At 41.3% G+C, this 23,811-nt stretch overlaps 1 protein-coding gene across 2 annotated transcripts in view; it reads left to right on the top strand.

Moving 5' to 3' along the window:
* The window catches only part of TGFBR3 (transforming growth factor beta receptor 3), a 113,309-nt gene extending 95,890 nt beyond the window's left edge, over window positions 1–17,419 (top strand). For both annotated transcript variants that reach the window (XM_053984781.1, XM_053984782.1), the window contains exons 13-17: window positions 591–890; window positions 1,365–1,485; window positions 5,085–5,120; window positions 7,122–7,229; window positions 13,433–17,419. In XM_053984781.1, coding sequence (XP_053840756.1) covers window positions 591–890; window positions 1,365–1,485; window positions 5,085–5,120; window positions 7,122–7,229; window positions 13,433–13,551 — 684 coding nt within the window. In that variant the 3' untranslated portion in view covers window positions 13,552–17,419. The remainder of the gene's footprint in view (window positions 1–590; window positions 891–1,364; window positions 1,486–5,084; window positions 5,121–7,121; window positions 7,230–13,432) is intronic.
* The last annotated feature ends 6,392 nt before the right edge of the window (window positions 17,420–23,811 follow it).

Consider the following 23,811-nt stretch of genomic DNA (forward strand, 5'->3'; position numbering starts at 1 on the left):
TTTCAAACTTACAATAAGCTAAAAGGATCCTTTCACAAGAAATGATGGCTTTTTAGGAGGCTCCCTCACCCCCTCCAGCCCAGGAATGCCACCCACACGTCAGACCATGACCTCCTCTCTGCCTTTGCATTCCTGTCTTGGCTGGGGGTGGATTCTCTGTGTCTGTTGCTTTTTGGGGTTTTTTTTTCTATTTTCATTATAATTTTGAACAGATACAAAACCATGGAATTAGTGATTGATTTCCATACAGCTCTGTTATAGCCTGTGTGTCTAAGGGAGGCAGTGCCATCTCAGGTGGCAGACACAGACATTAACTGTGTGTCTTATCTGGGGAGGTGGGTTTCATCTGCTTTCAGAAAGATAAGGGATTGCTGTATTTATGCATGGTTATGCTATTAAACAGCTGCTGGTTTTGAAACCACAGATTTTCTGTCTCTCAGTTTGACAGTCTATCCTTAACATTTAGTCTTCAAAATATTTCAGACTGGAAATGGCACTGGAAAACTGCTTAAAAAATTGTTGAAAATATTAACGAAATGTGAACTAAAAATGTCATTTCTAAGATCTTACTGTCTCTTTCTTTAATGCAGGTGTCTGTGACTAAAGCTGACAGATCGTTGGGCTTTGCTATTCAAACGTGCTTTGTTTCCCCGTTTTCAAATCCAGATAGAATGTCTGACTATACCATTATAGAAAACATTTGTCCTAAAGATGAATCTGTTAAATTCTACAGTATTGAGAAAAAGAATTTTCCAATACCACATGTACAGAAGGACAGAAAAAGATTTAGCTTTGTGTTCAAACCAATGTTCAACATCTCACTTCTCTTTCTTCACTGCGAGTTGACTTTGTGTACAAATAAAGGCAAAGATACTCAAGGACTGCCAAAGGTCAGTAATTAATTAAATTTATCAAAACTTCTGATTTAGATGAAAACAATGTATTTTTTAATCTGAACTCTAAAGGTAATAAATAGTTTTCTATGGAATTGTCTAATGAACATGATATCTCTAGGTTCAGAATTTTAGTAGATAAGAGTTATTATACTGTGCATTTTGACTACATAATTTGCTGTTTAAATTTCTTTAGGTGGCTACAAGTAGAAATTGCTTTTGATTGCACAAGTGGTTCAAGTTTATCTTTTCTATGCATATCCAAAGCACAAACAATGTTAGGTTTAATTCCCAAAGGCATGCACCATATTGGATAATATTGTAATCTAATTGCTACAAACTATAAGGTTGTTTGGAGGTTCTCATTTTTTGGTAAATTGTATAGGGTAAAACTGGTTATGGGGCAACTCTGCCACTGGCAAAGCTGCCCTGGCAGATGGGTGACTCTGACCTCTGTTCTTTGCACTCCAGTGCATTCCTCCTGATGAAGCTTGCACCTCTCTCAATGTGGATATGATCTTGGCCATGATGCACAACAAGAAAACCTTCACCAAGCCCCTTGTTGTAATAACACATGAAGGAAAACAAGAAGGTATAAAAATGAGCTTGACCTGTTTAATAATGCTATATATATATATATATATATATAGAATATTGTGTAACGTACAGTCACTTGAAATGAGGGAGCATATGACATTGTATAATCTTGTGGTGGTACTGTGTCTTAAGATGTTACTTGTTAGGACATTTCCCTGGCAGCAGTCATCAGGCCAAGGCGTAGCCATTTTTTAACCACATTATTGTTCTCTGGACATGTGGGTTTGCCAAGCATTGAAAGAGGAATACTCAGAGTAGTACAAAATAACATGGGTTTTGGAAGTATGAAAGTAGCAGTAGCATTTGGAGCAATTTCTTGTTGCCCAGAGATCAAAGGCAGTCTTCTGCTCCCTGCTGTGTCCTTTATTTATTGTGCTTGTAAATATAAATTTATGAATAATAATAAAAGAATCACAAAGTATTGAGGATCTTTAAGCCGACTAAGTAAGACAAAGAGGTGGCCCCTGGAGACTCACTAGATTCTTAAACTATGAAGAACAAAGGATAGTATGCACAAAGGGGCTCCATTTTGGTGGGACTTGTTTGATTATGTAATTTCTTAATTAAAAAAAAAAAAAACAAACGTGTGGCTAGTAACTGGTTGAAGGAGTTGGGGAGTTGGAGAGGCTGAAGTGCATTATGAGATAATGCCCAACAGCATGACGAGACCTTATTCTAGTTTAAGAATATGCCCTGTGAGTGATGGGAAGTAAGAGCTGTTCTCAGTTTCATTTAATTAAAAAGTTTTTCTTAATAGATCACTCTGACAAGAGCCTCGGTCATGTTTTGATGCAGTCCTGGAAGAAAATACGTTCATTTATCTTTTCTTTTTGTATTTGCATTGAAGTTTCATAAGAAGCTTCAGTGATTTCTCATACACATCAAAATCTTCCAATGGTGTCCAAAGGCTGTTTGACCTCTGGAATTCTTTTCAGGGAGCATCAAAAGGATGGTGATCAGGAGTCCTTTAATCTCTGTTTTACAGGGCATGCTGTTAGTCTTTGAACAATTTGAAGTTCAAATACAGCATAGGGACATAGGCAACAATTGTTTCTGTCTAACTCTGCAAGTCAGCTCATATTTAGTTTGGAAGGTTTTTAATACAATTGTTAATACAGAGCAAATCCACTCTGAATTAAAGTCAAGTATTTGATCTGTCGCTGTTACAATTAAAACTGTGCTTTGGGCCTGAATCTGGACTTCCATTTTGCTCAGCTCTCATATTATTTCAGTAGGCTTTCTATTGGGGATGAGTAAATCCTGCAACTGAAATTCGTCTTTCACTAAACAGACTCGTACTTCAGCTCTCTTGTCCTTATGATGTGTGGAGCTTTGTGCACAGCTCCCATCTCAGGCTCCACTCAGAATGTTGTCTTTGTCAGAGGCACAAGGTCTCAGTGTGCAAAGACAAGCTAAATTTATAAAGATTACTTACAAGACAACAGTGTGATAGAGTATTTTGTTGCATTGTGGGTGATTTGGTATAATTGTAGGAGGCTTGGTGGAAATCTCCCCAGCATATCCCAGCTTTCAGACATAATACAAAATGGCACATTAACAATGTAGCTTTGTTGGTATGCAGTTGTTCTGCAGTGAATCAAAACCTCTTTCTTAAAGCCAAATGCCATTGTTGGCCAATATGTGAACCTAAGATGTGGAGAAGAAATTATATCACATTATTGAACAGGAGAATTTACCTCTCAGAGGTAGTGTTCTTCATTTTATTTGATGTGAACAGAACCGGCTTTCACTATTGCAAACCACTCTGTGAGGTACTGCCCCTGGTTCTCCTTATCAAGCCACATGTGAAAGTCATGTGCTTGACATTTCAAAAGTCAGAACAAACTGGTCATTGCAGAGGTGATTTTTTTCTTCAAACAAGCTTATAACTGTCATTGCCTGTATTAGAAATCACAATACTATATCTAAATGGGAATTTCCAGTGGATCCCAGTGGAAGTGTTTAAAACCTAACTCCATGCCACATATATTCCCTTTGCATTCCTGCCTTTCCCCGTGCTCTCTCCCACTCCCATGAAAGGCACGTGGATGGCCATTTATATGCTAGGAAATACATGTTCTGTTGAAATGATCTACAGTGTTGTTCAGATTTTTGCTAAGTGCGGAAACTTTAGATTATTATTTCTATAGCAAAAAGAGACAGGTCATAGAAAGAATGTCAAAAGGGTAATTAACAAGTGCCTCTATCCTACAAAGGTGTAGAAAATGATGGTAATTCCAAAGGCTGGCAGCACTTGTTCTTAAATTAGATGTTTTTTGTAGACCTCAATGATTCTCACTGCTTCTGAGTTGCTCTGAGCAAATTGCAGTAAAATACATTTAAGAACTGGATGTCTGAAGAGAATTGATAATGAGCTACACAGCTTATCATTAGCTGATTTCATATTCTCTGTGGAGAGGCCAGTGATAGAAATAGCATGGAAAATTCATTTTCCCCTCAGCTCAGAAGGCATTTTTTTGGCACTTGGGATTTGCCAGTAGAGTGTTTGGGCAATCTGACAGTGCCTTTATCCATGTTTGTACTTTTCAGTGCTCCTTGGTTTCAGTCCAGCCCTCCTTGCAGATCTTACATTCAGTTATATTTTTGCTGTTACGTGCACTTGATGACTTTCCAGATTATTTGTGCATATTCCACCCCACACACCCCTCTATGTCCTCACCTGCTTCCTGCTACTGTTCCACCTGTTTTGTTTCATCTGCCAAAACTGATCTGCAAGAGATACTCAAGCGTTAGAACAAGACACAATAACACAATTTAAGAATAAAATGCTTTTTTGGGTTTTGTAGGCACATGTGTCTCAGGACCTAATGGTCTAAAGGATATTGCTGGAAGTTTTGGGTTTTAGAAGTTAAGAACACTTTAAATAAATGAATATATTTATTTTCAGTATTCTTGGGCTGTTATGTTTGCATTGAAATTAATTAAATTATTTTTTTCAGTTGCTAAAGATACAATTACAAGTATTGAAACACAGTCTTATAAAATCCTTTTACATCTGTTGCACTGATCACACTCAGATATGGCAGAATATAAATGAAATCCCTGAGTTGCTGGGCAATCCAGAACCAAACTACAGCTAACCAAACAGGTCCCTGGGTCTGAAGCCAGAATCTCCAGCTCTTCTGCTTGAGGTGGCATTCTTGGAGAAAGATAAGAGAGGCCAGTTAAGAAAAAGGAGGGGAAATTCTTTATTTTTTTAAACATTTATTTGTCTCTTTCTGTTACAGGGTGATATCTTCATCACTAGGATGATGATAGTCTTGCCTAGAATAACAGCTGTGATCTTTGACCGATACCTATGATCTTTTATTTCTTATATATAATAATAAATTTTTAAACCCTCTCCCCCACAAAAAACAAAACGAAACAAACAAAAAAAAAACCCTACACAACTTCCAAGACAGAATACCATGTAGGACTCAGGAAAATGGGTGAATCAACACATATTCATGCAATTTTGACAAAGCAATATGGTTAATGTCTTGCTGTCAGATCAGAACCTGCATAGTTTGTAGGCTGCATGTGGAACTCTATCTGATTAATATTTTGTGCATTTTCTTTGTTTTAAATTAGATCCTTCCTTTCCAAAGCCAAATGTGCGACAGCCACGTAAGTAACTTTTAAAACAATCTCTTTTAATCTTTAAACATTTGTCTACAAAGCATTAGATAAATTAAGAAAATTCTCTTTAAGCTGAGTGTGTGCATGTTTAATTCAGAGACAGAACAGAATTCTGGCTGTATTGTTGATTGAGAGGTTCCCATCAGTGTTTGGAGGAGGACTGTGACCTTTTGTCTGTGTGAAAATCAGGTTTGGGGAAACACCAGCAAGAGTCTCAGCCTTAGCAAGTTCATGTGCTGGTGCGTGTGTTATCTCCCCCTCTCTGCTGAGGCCACTGCTTCCCAACAGTGGTGTTGGAGCAGCAGTGCTGTCCCTCAGAGCTTCTGTGTCCTACCTGTGCCCTATTTCAGCCTCACTCCTGTCCTGCACCACAGCCCCAGGTGCTCTAGCACCAGCACTTTCAGGCCATGCTTAGATGAGATCACTGCCTTGATATGGATTCATTTCTTTGGTTTTAATGTTAGCTTGTTGTAGTGAATTAATCAGGGTCGATTAGTGACCCAGAAGAGGAGAGAAAGTGCAGATGTTGTGTAGCCAAAAGCAAGAATGAATGGAGAAAAGGGAGATTTAAAGAGGAAGTGCAAAGGTTTTTCTTCTGCTCCTGTCCGTGTGTCTTCAAGACTAAATTTGTTCAAAATAGCAAAGGCAGTGAGCAATTATGCTTCTGCCACTTCTCCATGCAACTTTCCTCTCTCCAATGTGTTTCCTCCTGAGAGGAGAGGACACTGACTGGTGCCTGGTGGAAAAACCAGCTGAGTTTAGTCTTTTGTGTTTGCATTTGAATGACTAGAAGTAGCTGAAAGAACCAGAAACAGTCTTGTAGAAAAAATGAAAGAAAAACCTTCTAAGACACTATCTATCTGTCAGGTGTTGTATATGCAAACTAGGTCACAAATACCCAGAAATGGGTCCTGAAGGCTTCTGCCAACAGCAGCTGCTGGAGAAGCCTTTTGTCAAAAGAGGATGAGGGATGTCCCTAGGGACATCTGCTGGCTGCAGGATGTGTAAAGTGAGGGTGTTGGTTGTGTTCTGAGAACTGAAAACTCCACTGAAGGATACTACTAAGATCCAGTCAGCTCATTTCCTGGCCAGCATAGTCAGTAAAATGTTATTCCTTGGACTAAGCAATTTTGTGCACTGGGAGATATGAAAAATACTAAAACTAGAAATCAGTTTTTTAAGAAGAAATGTCCCTAAAAGACTGCAGAATGATTATTAATTTTTAAGTATTTATAATTATCAAAAAGAAAAACACAGGCCAAAAATTTTTCTGTTTGAATGATTAGCACTGGAGGACAACTCATCCAGGAACCAAATGCTGTTACCCTTGAAATGGTCCTACAAAAGGGCCTCTCCCCTAGAAAGTGATTTACGTGTGTGTGTGCTTCTATTTTTGTGATTTGGAATTAATTTCAGTTATTGAAAGCGTTGCCAAATGTGAAAAACAATTGTTTCTATTTATGTTTTCGCTGACTTTTTGCTGGCATCTCTTCCCTCTTAACAGCAGTTCCGTTCTCCACCTAGATTTCAGACTGAACTTGAGTAGATGTAGGGGAAAGTTTGCTTGAATGTTAGGCCATTTAAATGAAAAGCATTTTTGCCAAACATTTCAGCCTTTTTAAAACACACTTTAAAGATAAATGAATACTTAATTGAAAGCAAGTTATTAACAGCCAACCAAAAATTGCTTAATTTTTGCAACATTTTCCAGATTTGGGTGTGCTGAGCTGGAGTTTTACTTTGTGATGTGGAACAGTTGGTTGGACTGAAGCCACTCTGAAAGCATCACTTTCATTTCCTTGATGCAAATCTGCCAGCCTGTTTCTCAAAGCGGCACTTAGTTAACTGTGAAATTTCAAAAAGCTCTTCCATGAAAGAGTAAGGGTGAATTTCTGTAGAATGAGGGTGTAGAGTAAGGGTGAAATTCTGTAGAATTCCTGTGCCTCTGAAAATAAGAAGTGCCTGTGTTGTGTGTGTTTCCCTGAGCAGCCGTGCTGTACGGGCTGGACACGCTGACAGTGGTGGGCATCGCCTTCGCGGCGTTCGTGATCGGAGCCCTGCTGACCGGAGCGCTCTGGTTCATCTACGCGCGCACAGGTACCCAGGCCGGGCTCGCGGGGTCCTCTGAACCCCTGCACGGGGGAGGGAGGGCAGCGAGCCACACTGCTTACCCTGGGCTTTGTTATCTCCTTGCTCTCTCTTCTTACTCAGGAGTTTTCCAGCAGCTCCTCCCATGAGCCTCTATTGCATATCTGCCGAATGCTACCCGCCCTTCCCTAAAGGGAGATACTACATGTTATGGTTTAAAATTTGTTTAATTTTAAACACAAGTCTTGAAAACTCACCTGGGACATGAGTAAAACTGAGTATTTCTGGCTTGTGTGTTATCATTAGTAACAGCTCTGTATTTTGAATTTAGTTAATATTTCAGTTAATGGATCCCTTTTGGTTCCCATACTACTTTTAAATTTTGGGTTTTTTGCAGTTACTGCATTAGGCTTATGTGTACAAGATGTGGGCCAAATGGTTAAGAGAATGCTTTATCTGAACAGACATATTCTGAGTATAACTAGACTTGAAAATTTTTCTTGGGCCTTGATTACATAGAATTTTTGCCACAATTATTTATTCCTTCATTCTTCAATGACTATTTTCAATTGCTAGAAGTCATGTGTAATCTTAATTGTGTGCAACCAAATACTTAGGAATGTGTCTGAATTGGTGCAGCCTCTAATCACAGATAATTTTCCAGTGTCTCAGAATTTTTTCCCATGCTAAACTGAATTAGAAAAATGGAATACTGTATTGAAAGATGAGAGCATTTGGGGAGCTTTCTGTTGCATGGCCCAGACAAGGACTGGACACTGGTGGAGCCTTAATTTCCAGCATGTGACCTTGGCTGCTTGTGGATTATAGGGTATCTCAGGATCCTTAGAGTATTCTGGGCTCCCAACTACTTCCACTTTTGGCCTCATGAGACTCTACCAAGATATGGGAGGTGGGAAAAATGTGAGGTCAATTACTCCAAGCCTGTGCAGCTCTGGAGCATTGAAATTTGCCTGTAGCCCACTGCAGGGTTTTTTTTCTGGCATCTGAAACCTCATGGAAGCTATTTAGGAGTGAGAATCTGGCCCTGTTGGGTCAGAGCTTCTGTAAATATTATGACCTAGAAGCTTATGTTAATTTGGAAATAAAAACTATGGCATTTTTTCCAGTTGGCAGCGCAACAATTTTTGTATAAGCAGTTTAATACTTCTCAGTGCATCAGCTGTGTATGAAACTTGTTTGGAACTGAAGCAAACATGGAAAATTTAAAGGTTGTGATAATATGTATAAATTGTATAATTCTGTCTCATATATGTACTGAAACATTGTGGAAGAAAAGTGCTATTTCAGTGAGTAAGTGGGAAGTTAAGTAATTCCCATGTCTGTAACCTTGATTAACAAAAAAAAAACCAAACTAATTGTTAAATTAATACCTTTGGTTCTGCATTTGTGGAAGTTCAGTCTGTAGTCACATACAGAACCATCTCTAGACATGTTATGTTTCAGTATTCAAGGAACACTGGAAAGCCAACATGATAAATCCTTCAGCAACAGTAGAACTTGGAACGATCCCGTTAAAAGAATTCTATTAGCAAAGTACATCAGTCATGGTGACCACATACAAGTAGTGGAGAGGGCAGCTGCTCTGGCTTTGTGTTGGAGAGATGAAAATAAGTGGAGAAAAATGTCAGACAAAAAGTAATAAGTGAATATAAGAAAGAAAGGGGACAGTGTAACTCACCAGATTAGAGAATCACAGAAATGATTAGAGATTATCTAGGAAGTTTTCTGGTTCAGATTTTCAAAGGATTGTGAAACTGCACCTATTTTCCTGTGCACATAATCTTTCTGTGCACAGTGTCTTGTATCTACAAAGCATAACTTGCAGTAGAGTGCAGCAAACGCTCTGACAGGCGCAGCCTCTTAGAGGACAACTGCTGTGGCAGACAAGATAATCCAGCTGCAGTGGAAACATTTTAGAGCTCACTGCAGGCTTTTATTAACTTGAGGAGGGGAAGAAAAAAAGATAATCTAAATTTCATCTACAGAGTGGCTGTCTTTTGCCATTAGATAATTTATGCATTGCTGAATTGTGTTCTGAAATCGCATCTTTTGTTGTAAGTAGTACGGGGTTTCCACACGTGGTTTAGACAAAAGGTTGGAAAATATGAGTTCATTCTAAAACTCTGTTTTGCTGATACTCAGAGCACAGATAAAAGCTACTGCTGGTAGAGAATGGCAGCTTGGAATGTGTAAAGTAAGTTATTTTTGTTGCTGTAGTGCTATGTGCAATGCAGCAAAAGGCCACCTTTTTGCCAGTAGTAAGATTTGCTGATACAATTTTATCAGTGTGTCTCTGCTGCTAACAAAGAAAGTGTAATGTGAATGAGCTCTTTTGTTTGTCTTGATAGGCCATTAGCATTAAAACCTCAAGCAAGTGATAGCAGAAAGGAACCACAAAATAGGTAGAATTTAATCTCCAGATATTGAGCAACAATTGTGTTGTCGTGTAGGGCTTTTGCTAATTTCAGTCATGAAAAATTTCTGCCAAAGTATCAAAGCTGTGCTTTAGAAAATTCTAGATTTTTCTAAAGCAATTCGACATGGAGTAGAGATGTCCTGTGACACACAGGTAGTAAGAGAAGAGAGAGGGAAAGCTAATATCAGAACAACAGAGGAAGAATTTTAGCTGACTTGTCTGCAAAAAGACTCAGTACTTTCGATCCTTTCTCTAGTCAGTTAAAGGGCATGAAAGGTGTTGGTGCTGCCTGGAGAGCACCCAAGAAGTAAGGGAAATACCAGACATTTGCCACAATTAACCTCATTTATCTAGGGGCCTTGTAAAGAAGCAAAAATTTTGCAGTGTGAATGAATGCAGAAACTCTTCATAATTTAACCATATAAATATGTATCAATGTAATACGTGTCTTAGTAGGGTTCATTGAGTATGTTTAGGAGAGACAGGCACAAGCCTGATTAGTTAATGTGACCGTTAAACCTTGTAAAGTGTGTTAAAGAAAACATCCGTCCCTGTGTTCTCTTAGGAAGTGCGCTTCCCTTCTTCAGGCGGTGTTGCAAATTAAGAGGATAAAGTGTTCCAAAATCTGAGAAAAGTGTCCCTCCTCCCCCACTTCTCCCTTTTTTATGAGCTCTGATTTAAAGCAAACTGACATAGCAACCAATTATATTTGGCAAATGGAGATAGAAAAGCAAACATTCAGACTTCCTGGACAGGGAGTACAACTGGCAGCTTTCCTAAGCGTGAATAATAAAGTGCATGTTGTCGCGTTCAGATGGGTAAAAGCTTGTTTACTGTCAATAGATGAGATGTGTCCATTCTGAGCAGTTTTGGTTCAGTAATATGAGATACATGAAGCTGTTTACATGAAAAAGACAGATGGAGAATGCCTCTTCAGTAATCATTGACATTTCTTTACATCCTTTTCTTGGATAATCTTTTTAAAAAAACTTTGCTAGGGTTTAGCTAGGTGTTGAGGAAATAAAATACCGGGAAAATCAGCCAGTCCAGATGTAGTTGCTAGGCTGTGTGTTCATAATATCACTGTGATTTGGATTTTCTTTTTTCTTGAGAACATAGAGAATTTGTTTTAGTTCAAGAAGTGATTGTGGTGGATCAGAGCTGCTGATGTGCTGTAGAAATGAGGTGCTGCAGAGGCCATTACAGTGGAAGGAAGGGGCCTTCCAACCCAAACAGAAGGGAGGGTGCCTCCTAGGACACTTTCCAGAGGAGCCAGGAGAAGAGTGTGAGCCATTGGGCTTGCTGGGGACTGTGGCACTGCTCTTTCACTTTACCATAAAATAAAAACAGCATGTGTTTGGCTTATAAATGAATTTATGTTTAAATGCATACAGATTGTATTGGTGTGCTGAGGCTGACCAAAGCTGTGTGTAACCATGTGGTCTGTAAAATGGGTGACAGCAGAGCTGCAGCGAGAGCCGGGGGCCCCGCCGGGGGAGCCCAGCGGCCGCCCGAGCGGCTTCTGCGGGGGAGCTGGGGGTCTGCAGCCCGCCTCGCTGCTTTCTGATGTTTGTCTCCACTTGTTTAGTTTTATTGAAAGGGAGTTTGCTTATCGCTGCCTTTATAAATATATCCTGTAGTACAAAAGGAAGGAAAACATGTACACAAACAACGGGAGGAGAAGGGAGCAACTCAGGAGGGGAAGAAACATCCAAACAAGGCTTATGAAAGCCTGTACAGCACGATGACACATACTTTGATTTGATACTGTTTATTCTGGGGGGTTGCAAAGCCATTTCCAAAGCAAGTTAAAGCTGAAACTTGATTTTTTTTTGCAGATGACTGGGGGTAGATTCTGACCTGCTGCCTTTGAGCAGAAATCCACAGCTCATGTATGAGCTACAATAGTTCTTTCTTACACTGGGAAAAACAGAACTCAAAATCTGCTCACTAGAGTAAAATGCTGGACTGAATGCTGAATTTAAAAACAAGATCTTCACCCTCTTTTTAAACGTTTATTTGGTCTCCTGAGCAGTGTGGTTTAGTAGTTTAGTTTGTTGTTTTTTCTGTCCTGTCCTGCCCCTTCTTTCCTCCCCATTCCTAAACCAGTGGGGTGTAAGGCAAGAGCTGTGTGTTGTGGGGCCTTAAGTGCACTTCAGCTGTGGCTGTGGCTTGAGCTAGCAGCACATCTGCTGGTCTCCATTACACAGAGCACTTGCAACCTCTGCTCTGAGAAATCCTCAGACCTCCCTTGTTTGTTTGCAGCACCTCTGAGTACTGAGCAGCCTGCAGAAGGATATTTTGTGGCCCGAGACACAAAGCGTTAAAGGCGCATTTCCTCTGCAGCCACATTCCGAGAAGCTCGGGCTCTGGCAGCTGGGCAGCAGCACGCAGGGCATGGGGATGTGCCAGAGCAGCTCCTGTGGGAGGAAGCTGGCTCGTCCTTGCACTGTAACCCTCTGGATGCAGGCTGTGCCTCCAGCCTGTCACTGAAGCACTCACTGGGAAGTGGGATCTCTACCAAATCCTGAACATGGAAGAAAAATTGGAGTGTGCAGACCTGACCCATGGCATCAGGTTCTGGATAACATAGGATAATGTAGAGCAGGAAAGCTGTGTCACTATAAACACATGAGGCAGGAGATGTACCAGCCTCTGATTTTTCCTAATTGCTCTGCCCATGATTCCACAAATCATTTCCGTCTTGCTCCTTTTCTGGGAAAGCAGCTGTGCTGGTGCTGGCTGCCACGGCAGGTCTGCAGCTCAGGCAGTAGCAGTGTGACTGTTACTGCACTGAGATCACAGGTTCATATGCTGGAGATGAGCTCAAGGGAGGGGGCAGCTACAGTGCACATTATATAAACTTAAGTCCTGCCATCTGTTTTGAAGAGACTATTTTGTAATATTGCTAAGGTTACAGACTTGAGCACTGTAACTTTAAAAATGCCACAGTTATGGTTTCCTATGTGGCCTTATTATGATCTTTCAGGCATTAAATGGCATAATTATTACTTTCGTGCTTAGTTGACAGCTGGATTTTTCCTGTCAATCCCAGCTACAGGTGTAGAATGGTGTAAGGAGACACCAAGTGCTTGACTTGGCAGTCTAAATAGTGAAGGGGTTTTAATTTATTGTCAGTAAACAGTTAACAAGAAATGGTGAGACATGCTCTCACAACAGGTTCTAAGTGCTGCACATACTGTGGTAGCTATAGGAAAACTTCCTGCATGTTGTATTAGAAATAAATCAAGTCAAGCTTTCAGGATAGCCTGTTGCTTTTCTACATGAAGAAAACTGGCTGTGCCTCACGATATGTAGTATCCAGCTGATGGAAGAAGATTGTTTTGAGCTACACTTTTAGTAAATATGCTGCTCTGTAAACTGGCATTAAAACAAAAGGCTACATTTCCTGGCCTTTTTCCTGGAAACAGCAAAGCTATACAGTGTCTGAGTTGTGTAATAGGACCCATTTTGAGTGACAGCTGACAACAGAAGATAGACAATGTTGATCTTGGCAGTTTCCATCAGCTGTTTGTAAAATGCTCAGGGAAACAGTGCTGTTATTTTCCCCATGTGCACAGCAATGCTTAGGTGCCGAAGTCTAGTAACATTTTCAGAGAAACTCCAATTAAGGGCTGTTACCCAATATATTAATTGCATGGGAAAACAAACCACCAGAAGAGGAAGACTGGGAAGAAATGGATTGTTGTTTTTTATGACAACATTTTCAGTTTCCCTTCTCCTGACCCCACTTTTTCTCTTGCCTGTCCCTCAGGGGAGACAGCGGGAAGACAGCAGGTCCCTACGTCACCACCAGCCTCTGAGAACAGCAGTGCAGCGCACAGCATTGGCAGCACACAGAGCACCCCCTGCTCCAGCAGCAGTGCCACCTAACCCGGGCACACAGCCGAGGAGCAGCACAGGACTGTGTGGGGACATCGGACAGCAGCTTCTTAACGTTGAAAGGATTGGTTTGGTTGCTTCTGAAAAAAATGAGGAGGGATTTTTCTACGGGGAAAAAAAAAAGACTGATTTTCTTTTGGGGAAGCCACTGTGTGTGTGAGTGTGTATATGAGCATACAATGCATGAGTGAACACAGCCTGTTGGATCTCGTTAGCATGTTATGCTACACGTGACAAAGCTACTAATTTTACAGTACTGCAACCTGTTCTAGGGGTCTGTGGGCTCTCAATGTGAAATCTATGCCAGTTTGGAAAGATGCTGCTTTGTCTATATGATTTTTTCCTTTCCCTGAACCTTCTCATTGACACAAGGTATTCATTAAGGGAATTCAGTCATGGAATCACAGAATGGTTTGGGTTGGAAGGGATCTTAAAGATCATCTAGTTCCAACCCTCTGCCATGGGCAGGGACACCTTCCGCTAGACCAGGTTGCTCAAGCCCCGTCCAATGTGCCTTTGAATACTTCTAGGGATGGGATATCCACAACGTCTCTGGGCAACCTGTTCAATTCCTCACCACCCTCACAGTAAAGAGTTTTTTCCTAATGTCTAATCTAAACCTGCCCTATTTCAGTTTAAAGCCATTACTCCTTGTCCTATCACTACATAAGAAGAACAAAGATGATCTTAGGTCAAGGGATTTCTCTTTTTCTGAGCAAGAAAGCATCAATGTCAGATCTCCTTGATAAATAACATTTTATTATTCAGCTACATTTAGCCTCTTTTGAATAATCTTTGTTTTTTCAGCTTACAGCTACAGCATCTCATTTGCTTTCTTGTTGTGTTTGCAGCTTCAGGTTTGTTCCAGGTATTTTTGTTATAATAGTCATTGATTTGGTAATTTGAAAAGAGCGCACTCTAACATTCCCTTTCTTGTTTTAATGGGCCAAAGCTCTTTTATAAGAGATTTTTTGATCTGCTATACCAAATATAGGCACACACAAACATTAAGACAAAGTCTTGTGCACTAACATGGATGGGTGTGTACCTTTAATGGCAATGTCTGTATGCAAATAGATATATATATCGAGTGTACACAGCCTAACCACTTTACCAATTGGAAATTAGCACAGCATTCCTTCCATACATAAACATATAATCCATAAATATATATATATAAAATTAAAAACTGTCTTTTCAGTTTATAATAGGTAGATAGGTGAGATAAAGAGGTTGACTTGGTTCTAATCTTTTAGCTAGCCTAAATTCTCTTTGAAATAAGAGATGAGTTTGAGGGCACAAGGAATGTACAATAGTGCCTGTTGTTTGCTGTCCTCTGAAAACAGTTGTGCAGTTGTTTGTGTCAAACTGTCGTATGAACATTAGGATTGGATCGTCCCAAACTAGTATCAGAATATGGAAATGGAAGAAGGATACTAATTGTCACTATTTTTAGTGTCATTGCCTTATCTTCACCTTCAAATTGATGCAAAATGAAAAGCAAAAAAAAGACACTTTTAACACTTTTGACTGTTACTTGCCACTTTGTAATGTGTTCTACTGATCTTTCTTTGAAGAAGAGAGAGCATTGTTTTCCTCTAAAAATGAGATTAATAACTTTCATTAGCTATAGTGAAGGTTACCTGTGTTCTGCAAGAGAGGAAGGGACTTCATTACACTCGAGTTATAGTCTGCTCTGAAGTCTGAGCTGCAAATTTATTGCTGATTCTACACTTGTGCCTTGCTGATGCCAGGATGGTCCAAGTGCAACATATGCAAAGATTTAAGTGCCCAGGATCAGGCAGAGTGTTACTCACTTTAAATCAAATTTGTTACCAATCCTGCAACACCCATGCAAACGGGTAACTGCACGCCTTGTCCTCACTATTGGAAGCACGTGCTCAACACTGAACCAAGGCTGGTCTCAGTGTCTGTGCAGGCAGGGGGGCCTTAGAGTTACACATGCAAAAATACTTGATGTTCCAGACCAGTGAGCAGTCCTGGTGAGGTGGACAGGGTGTCGTGTAGGCGTGGTTACCCCCATGCAGAAGGGTGTGCAGGACTGGCTCTGCTCCGAGCCGTCGGGAGGATGAATGTGCTGCCTGTGTGGTTGAAAAGAAAGCGCTTTGCCTAACCTTCAGCAGAATGTATTGTTAAAGCATATTCTATGTGTAAAGTCTTTAAAGATGTCTTCAAAGAAGACTAGAGTCTTTAACTTCAATCATAGCTATATTTTACTACATTAAATTTCTGTATAAAGATATATTTAAATGTTTTAGATAAATGTAAGTTACTCTATATGAAATGTTTAATTTCAATTACTGTGAAATTTACATATTTTGTAAATTCCTTTCCCTGTTTTTAACCCTTTCCTTCCTCAGATATTTTATTAAGTAGTTTCTCATAGGAAGTATTAGATTTGGTTGTTGGGATGGACAGGTTGAAAAATTCTGTGTAAAATAGATAATTGTATATTTTTGAGAGAAACATGCTGCATTATCAATCTTTTTATCAAAAATTTAATCTAATTTTAGAATAATTTACAGATTTATATATACCATTGGATAAACCAAAAATATATAAAGGTCAAAGATTTGATTTGTTGACTTGTGTGTGAAATACAGTTTAAATTAACTGAACTTGGTATACTCAGTTATTTAATTCAGCAATTTTAATACACCTGAGTTAATTGTCTGTTGGAGTTTATCAAAATGGCACATGATTGCTTAGCAGATGGAAGAGTCATTCCTGCTTTAATAAAGAGAGAGAACCAAACCCGAGCATTCCCAGTGAATAACTTTATAACAGAAGTGTGTAGTACTTTGCAGCAGCTGTTAAGCTGCCCTCAGCTCAGAGCCTGATAGACCTCCAGGCTCTGGTTTTATAGCAGCCATTTGTCACCACTGCCAGTCCCTGTGTGTGGTGTGGCAGCTCCTGAATCCGTGACTGCTGAGGCACTGATTGCCACCTCTGCCCCGTGGGGTTTCACCACGCTGGACTCACCTGGCAGAGCCCTGTGGGGGTCGGAAGGCCAGGGAGAGTCTCCTGTCCCAGCAGAGGGTGTTAAAGCAGGGGTTTGGAAGGATGGAGTCAGTGGTTAATTTCAGCATGATGGAATCAACTGCAAAGGAACCTCTTATGTAAATTGGGAGGACTGGGCTTTAAATGGACACCTTCTGCCTGTAAAAGCTATTAGTAGGATACTTAAACTCCCAAGTACTGCTTGTTCTGTCATGTGTTGTCTAATCACTAACTCTAACCTTTTACATTATTTGGTTTTGGACATTACTACATTTGTGTTTCAAGAGATCAGATCTTTCTGTGTTAGGCTATTTTTGTAGCATTTTCCACATGAAAATGATTTTGCAAAATGTCTGTAGATGCTGATGATTGTAACCTTCCCCCTGCTCTTTCCTAACCATTCCTCTCCTGTATGTTCTTTCTGTTATGTATATCTACCTCATGCTTCACAAGAAGACTGTACTGTTGGTTGTGCTGCAGCCCTTCACGTGAGGTGACTGTTGTGCCCTGTTGTTGTTTGTCATCCATCGGGATGTTCATAGCGTTATCAGATCTTCGCTGCCGTGTCCTGCCGGTTCCAAACACAATATTCTCACCTTTGAATAAATAAGTATATTTCTTTTAGATGCAAATGCCATTTTTTTTTTTTTTTATCAAAGAATGGGAGAAATTTACTTGCTAAAACCTGTGGCCAGTCTGAACACCCCATTTGTATTTCGTATTGCATTCAGTATTTCAGAGCCTTGTGGAAATGCATAGTTGTACAGTTTTGATAACCACAGTGTCATGTCATCTTAGTCTCTTGTGCATAATAAAGTATATATCAATTTAATAGTAATTGATGTCATTATTCATTTAAGTCTGTCCTCATGTCCCATAAATTTCAGTGGGAATTGTGTGCAGGATTTGATTTTGTGTATCCACTTCTGAGTTCTTTTATCCGTTGGCTTCATTTGGCTACTCAGTATTATGGCTTCTTGCAGAAACCAGTAGATACGTTTAGTTAAATGCTGCTGGTTTTTGCTCAAAGTTGAAGTCCAGAGTTCTGATCCTGTGGGCATTTAGTTGTTGCATGTTAAGACACAGCCTCAGTTGAATTCTGCAGAAAGCCTGGCTTGAGTACAGTGAAGCCCATGGCTCTGCAGCAGCAGAGTGCTGCTGGGCTGTACCTGTGACTGCAGCTACACTGGAGACCCGTGAGCAAGACTGTTTTCATCACTGAATGGTCTTCCTGTGCAGGAGCAGATAGTTTTGCTGTGTATCAGCAGGACAAGAATTTGGGTGTTTACTATCCTGCTTTCTAATTTGTTTCCTGTATTTCCTGTGCAGAATATTCTTTATGGGCACTTGAGAGGAGCAGCCTTAGTGGTTTTTCCCTGGGTTATTCAGACGTTGTAGTTATTGACTCACAAAAGGGAGTTCCTTAGTAAGGGAATCTAAAATGTTAAATGATCACTCTAAAAACCAGGATTCCTTCAGTACAGAAAAGGCTATTAATTAGAAGCAGTTCTAAGCTTATGTGTTGCCTATGACACAATTCACAGAGGTGCAATAGATTTATTGCTTCATAACAACCATATTTCAGTTACTGCATCATGACAATTCTGTTTTCCTGTGGAAAAGAGTTCCACAGGGTGAACACAGCTGAAAGTTGCTGTAGCTGTTGTTCCCTTTCTCCTGTAAAATTTATATTTTGATTGAAACATGGTGTGAAAGCATGATCATTGTCTCATACGTGGAATTAATTTTAAAATGCAATTATTTGCCAATGAATTGTGATATATTTGCATGAGTATTTTTAGACAATAAGAGGTAAGAGTATTGCCATGTTGCAGAGTAGGTATCAATGTTGTGCATATTTGTTCTCTCAAGCGTTGTGAATGAAGAAAATGTTTTGGATAGTCAAAAAATACCAGGTGCCAGTTTTAGGAAAAACACAGTCCAGAGCTCTTTAAATTTAAACAGAATTATATCTATCACAGAATTCCTTCCAAGACAATATAAAAGGAAAAGGAGACAATATTTTGATAAATTTCCACAGCTGTCACTTTGCAATTGTAAAGCAGATATTTATGAGCCTGATTGCAGCATGTGTTTTTGTAGAGTGTTCCCAAATCTCAGGCCCTGAACCTAGCCTTGCCAACCTGCGTGCATTGCACTTTGCAAAAGAAAGATCAAATTACTTTCTTCACCTACCCAAAGAAGTTTACAGCTCAGATTGCAAATTGCTCTGTCGTTTGCTGGAAGCCCTCAGGGTGCCACTGCAGCCTGCCCAGAAGGTGAAGTTCCCCGCGGTGGCTCCTGGCCGGCTCTGCAGCCCGTCTGGGCTGCTCACCCTGCTGTGCTGAGCTGCAGGTTCACTGTGTCCTAATTTAGGAAAGTCTAAAAAGGAGTTGGGTTGTGGATAGATGAGGAGGATAAGCAGCACAAAAGCGTTACTCTTGCACTCTTGTTTAAATAACAGAATTTTTCCATCCAGTTTTGGCACATATATTTTGAGGAATTGGTTAAAAAATATTTGGGTGGAGGCTCTTTTCCTCTGTTACTGCTGCTTGTAAACTGCCGGCTCTAGTAAAGAACATACTGCAGAGACAAAAAATTAAATCAGTGTTTTAAAAAACAAAATCTTGAGTATTAAGCAGAGAAAGCTGATGGTATTTAACAATGTGTTAAGTGGCTCACCAAGCGCTCTGTTTTGTCAGTAAAGTTTTTATGGTGTTCCTGCAAAATCACAGTGTAATCCATGCAAGTGGCTATGGTTTTCCCAGTTCTCTATGCATTTAAAGTCCAGTTTGCTTTGTAAATAGGGTGAAAGGATTAAAAAATTCTTAGTCTGTCCTTTATACAAGTAGGCATATCCCATGGGGTTGTAAGAGCTTAGGATGAAGCCTTTGCACTACACAATATTTTTATTAGTCCACGATCCTAAAGGTGATTAGCAACATTGGCTGTTAGGATTGAAAAATAAACTAAACAGGAAGATTTAAGAGGAGCATACACACAGAGCATTCGCAGCAGGAATATTTAGGTTTTCACAGAATTCTTTGAGTGCCAAGACATGTCACAGAAAATTTAAATCACTGAAATAAAATAACATGAAGGAAGCAGTTAAGAAGTGTCTGGAAATGGGAGGCTAGAGACTCATGCCACACTTCAGCCTGAAAGGAGCTGGGTCTGGCAGACTTCCAGGGCTGCCATGCCCCCAGCGTGCCAAGGGCATGGGGGCTGGGATAGTGCCTGTCACTGGGAACTCCAGTGCTTACAGTGCTGGGCATCAGCCAGCCGGGCAGGATTACTGCAGGCAGGACTCGTGCTGTTAACTCCGGGTATGGCTGTCCCTGTGATACTCCCGTTGTTAACAGGCTGATTCACACAAACCAGGTGTGTGTGTAAGCTAAGCGGATCTGCCTGGCTTTTGCACTGGGGAGAAGGGCCGTGAAATATCAAAGGCTTCAGCTGGAAGTCACCATCTGCACTTGGGAGGGTCAGAAAGCGAGTGGTCATCTTACAAGCAGGAGAAGAGGTACAGCATCAGTCCCGTCTCTGAGAGCTCCTCTGCTGCTAAAAACTGAGTCCAGGAGTTCAAAATAAAATCCCCATCCTGAACAAGGATCAACTCCTGTCTTTTCCCTGTGCAGCTCACACAGGAGCAGCGGGATGGAGCAGCGGCCGCACCGCGGGTCTGGGTGAGACCTGTGGCCCCTCAGGCAGGCTCAGACTGGCAGTGCGGGGCTCGGCGCCGTCCCACGAGGGTTTTGCCGTGGATGTCAGGGAGGGACAGGACAGCTGAGGGCTGCACGGCAGCGGTGGGCAAGGCCTCCTCAGGGGCAGGAGCCAGCGGCTGCTGGGGCGTGGGTTTAAAGGAGGGCAGCCGTGGCTGCCCGTGTGTGCCCGGGGGAGCTGTAGGGGGAGCGGCAGAGTTGTTGGGACCCTTTTTGGACAAAGTTAAATATCGCTGTAGGTGAAAGACGCGTGTGGGCTTTGGGGAGTGGCTCACGTTTTTATCCTGATTGTTAACTTGCCGTCTCACTGGCACATCGTGTGGGGAGCGATGAGGGCTCTGCAGCCTCGGGAGTGCCGGCTGCTCTGAGGGATCCTTGCCGCAGGAGGCATCTGCACGGGCTGGGGCTCTGGGCACGAACAAGCCCGCCCCCACTCTTACTTTAAGTGGAACGAAACCCAAATGTGGGGTTTGGATCCCAGTCCTCTGACAAAATGTCTCAAACCCCCTCTTAGAACCACAGAACGTGCTTGACAGACAGCTCTGATGAACAGGGCAGCATGGAACAAGCAAACACACAAGAGCGAGGTGATGGAGAGTGTTGAAGGTGGGGAAGATGGTCAGGTGAGAGAGGCAAGAGCAGGTACAGGATGATAAACACCTACGTGAAGAAGGTGAGGCTGTTACTTTGATTTACATATACTAAGCTGGTTGTGCCCTCAGTCTGACAATGTGGGCAGGCAATGTTGATAATTAAGACTGGAAAAAGGAAGAAATCCATGATGAGGTTACTGTCAAGTTGGTTATGAATGCTGTGATTATGAGTATTGTAGCATGACTGTGCTGTCTTTCTCCAGAGAGGGCTGAGGGATGATTACACTGGAAAGCACGTACCCCGCTGACATGCTTTGTGCCATTACAAAGACAGAGTAAGTACGCCCATGTTTTTACTGGCAGTGCTTAGTGAACTTTTCTGTGACTTCCCTCAAATGTGTGTCCCTGAAGTGACTCATATTTTACTACATGCCAGACAACAAGGGTCTGTCATAAGCCAAGAGGCCTTTCCTGGGCCAGCTGCTGTCCCTGTGGGCTAAGGAAAGCACAGGATGATCTGCTCTGAGGACAGAATGATTTCTTCTGCTTGGGTTGTGCCCATCACCTACCAAGGAGGCCACAGTTATATTGGGAACTTCACAAATGTAGCTCTGGCAAGGCATTGTGAATGGTTAATTTTGTTTTCTGGTTTAATGGTAGGAGTAGGGTTATGCCAAGCTGATTCCAGGTGATTTTTCTGTTGTTTGTTCTTGTGAACTTTCATTTATGATATTGCTCTTCCATTACAAGATAAAAATTTATACGATGTTGAAACTTAGACCTCATACTTTTAGAGTGCATGCCTTTTAATCAATATCTGGTTAAACAACTGCAAGCCAAGACCAAATTTGCTATTCTCTCAGCTAGATGTTGTAAGAAATCTTAATTGCAGGGTTTATTTGATTAATGACAAATAGTATGGTTACATAGACCTCATTTTATAGATTTCCCATGCTTTTATTAAGCAAAAGCAAAACTCACATCAAAAACCAAAGTATTCACATGGTTATGTTTTCAATATAAATGCGCATGTACATACAAACACACATCATTCCATCTTGTACTGGGTGAACCCAAGCAGGGAAAGTTCCAATATGTATTGGAGGGAAATGCACGTGGCCATGAGTAGTGCAAAAAGCATGCAGAGTATGCAAGCCAGTGCTCTTGTGAACAAGCAATTTGCATCTGGAAGTTTTGACTCAGTCGTGCTGTCTTTCAAAATCTTACTGGCCTGGATTTTGCTGGCTTAATTCAGGCAGTTAGGGGAGCCATCAGCCTGTGCCTCCTGTATGGTGGCTGGAGGAGGCAGCCCGTGGAGATGTGAGGGAAATCCTGCTCCTAACTGAGCACCTGCAGTGGGCTGGGATGAATCTGCAAGGGCAGCTTCTCTGGAGAGCATTGCTCATGCTGGGAACCAGTTCTTAAAAAAACATGTGCTTCAATCTGAATGAACTCATCATTCTCAGACCTTGTATGTGCTGGTGGTGCCAGTGTAGGAATATGACGATACAGGTTTATTTTGACACAATCAATAAAGGGAACAGTTACATGGAAGGAGACTGGAGGAGATCAGAGTCACTGCCATACAAGCATGCAGCTTCTCTCTCTAGGACAGATAACTCCAGTGTTGCCCTCTGCTTACAAACCTTTAAGGTTTTTCACAGCATGGAAGGAAACCAATATGTTGGTAAAACTGGAGGCATTTGCCAGGATCCAGATTCAATGCCACATTTGAAGAAAAAATAGTTTGCATTATTCAGAGTCCATATTTCATTTTTAAAGCAAACTAAGGCCAAATTCTCGCCTGGTATAAACCTGCTCTGTCAGCTTCCATCAAATTCTGTCTATTTACACCAACAAAGCATCTCTCAAGTGTGTAAGCTGTTCTTTAGTACCTAATAACAGAAACATAATCTGGCAAGCAGACAGTTTTGACAGCTGCCAGTGTACTTCAGATCCAAAGATGATTTCTTGAACTTCACCTCTTCCCTCCTTCTTTAGACTTTTATTAAAAACAGGACCTATTCCCTAGTTTCTCATGTCATACTTATTGCAATGTTAGTTCAGCACACTACCCATTTTCTCCAAACATCTGAATTCTGCTCCACAGCTGTAAAGTCCTTTTCCCCCACTCTAATCAGCATTAAAATCTCTTATTTCCAACTGTAGTTCTGACAATTGCAGTGCTGGTCCTCCTGTTTGCCTTTAAGTCAAGAAGGCTCACATTTCAGACCAGCCAGTGCAAAACACCATGCTCATTTGAAAAAAAAAAAAAAAAGTCTTTTGAGCAGGGTATGCAAGGCAGCAAGGCATTACAGCTATTCTACCTTCAATGACATGGGTAGGTTTTGCTATAGAAACCCCAAGAAAAGGTTGAAGCAGGTGTTCTGCATACCTGATCATAGCACACAGAGTGCCACAGAGGGTGGCACTTGAGGTCTCCTCACTCACCATGCGGCTGTGGGCTTGCCCAGACGAGTGCCCCACATGTTATATTCGACATTGTCTTTCTGTGGCAATGTCACTCCCATAAAGGGATAGAAATGCGTGGAGCACTGGGGCTGTGTTTCCCAGGTGCTGTCATTTTGGCACTTGAGAAGGTCAATGGCTTCCAGGCTGCCATGGGCTTGCTCCTGACAAGGGAGACAGTCAGCAAGGGGCCAGTGCTGCTCTCGCGTCCCTTTCTCAGCAAGACTTGCTCATGTCTCCAAGGAAAACACCAGCATTAGTCATACATGCATCAACTGTAACCATCCCACCCCTTACACACCCTATTCACATTGCCTGTTCCCAGATGGTTTTAGCTGGCAACTACTTTAAAATGTGTCCATGCTGTGGCCAGGACTGGGCTAGTTGGCACTGCATGGGATGAAGCTCGCTCATCAGGGAGGCTTGAAAACTGTTCTGTTCATCCA

Source organism: Vidua macroura, chromosome 9 (genome assembly GCF_024509145.1).
Source record: "Vidua macroura isolate BioBank_ID:100142 chromosome 9, ASM2450914v1, whole genome shotgun sequence".
Classification (NCBI taxonomy): Eukaryota; Metazoa; Chordata; class Aves; order Passeriformes; family Viduidae; genus Vidua; species Vidua macroura.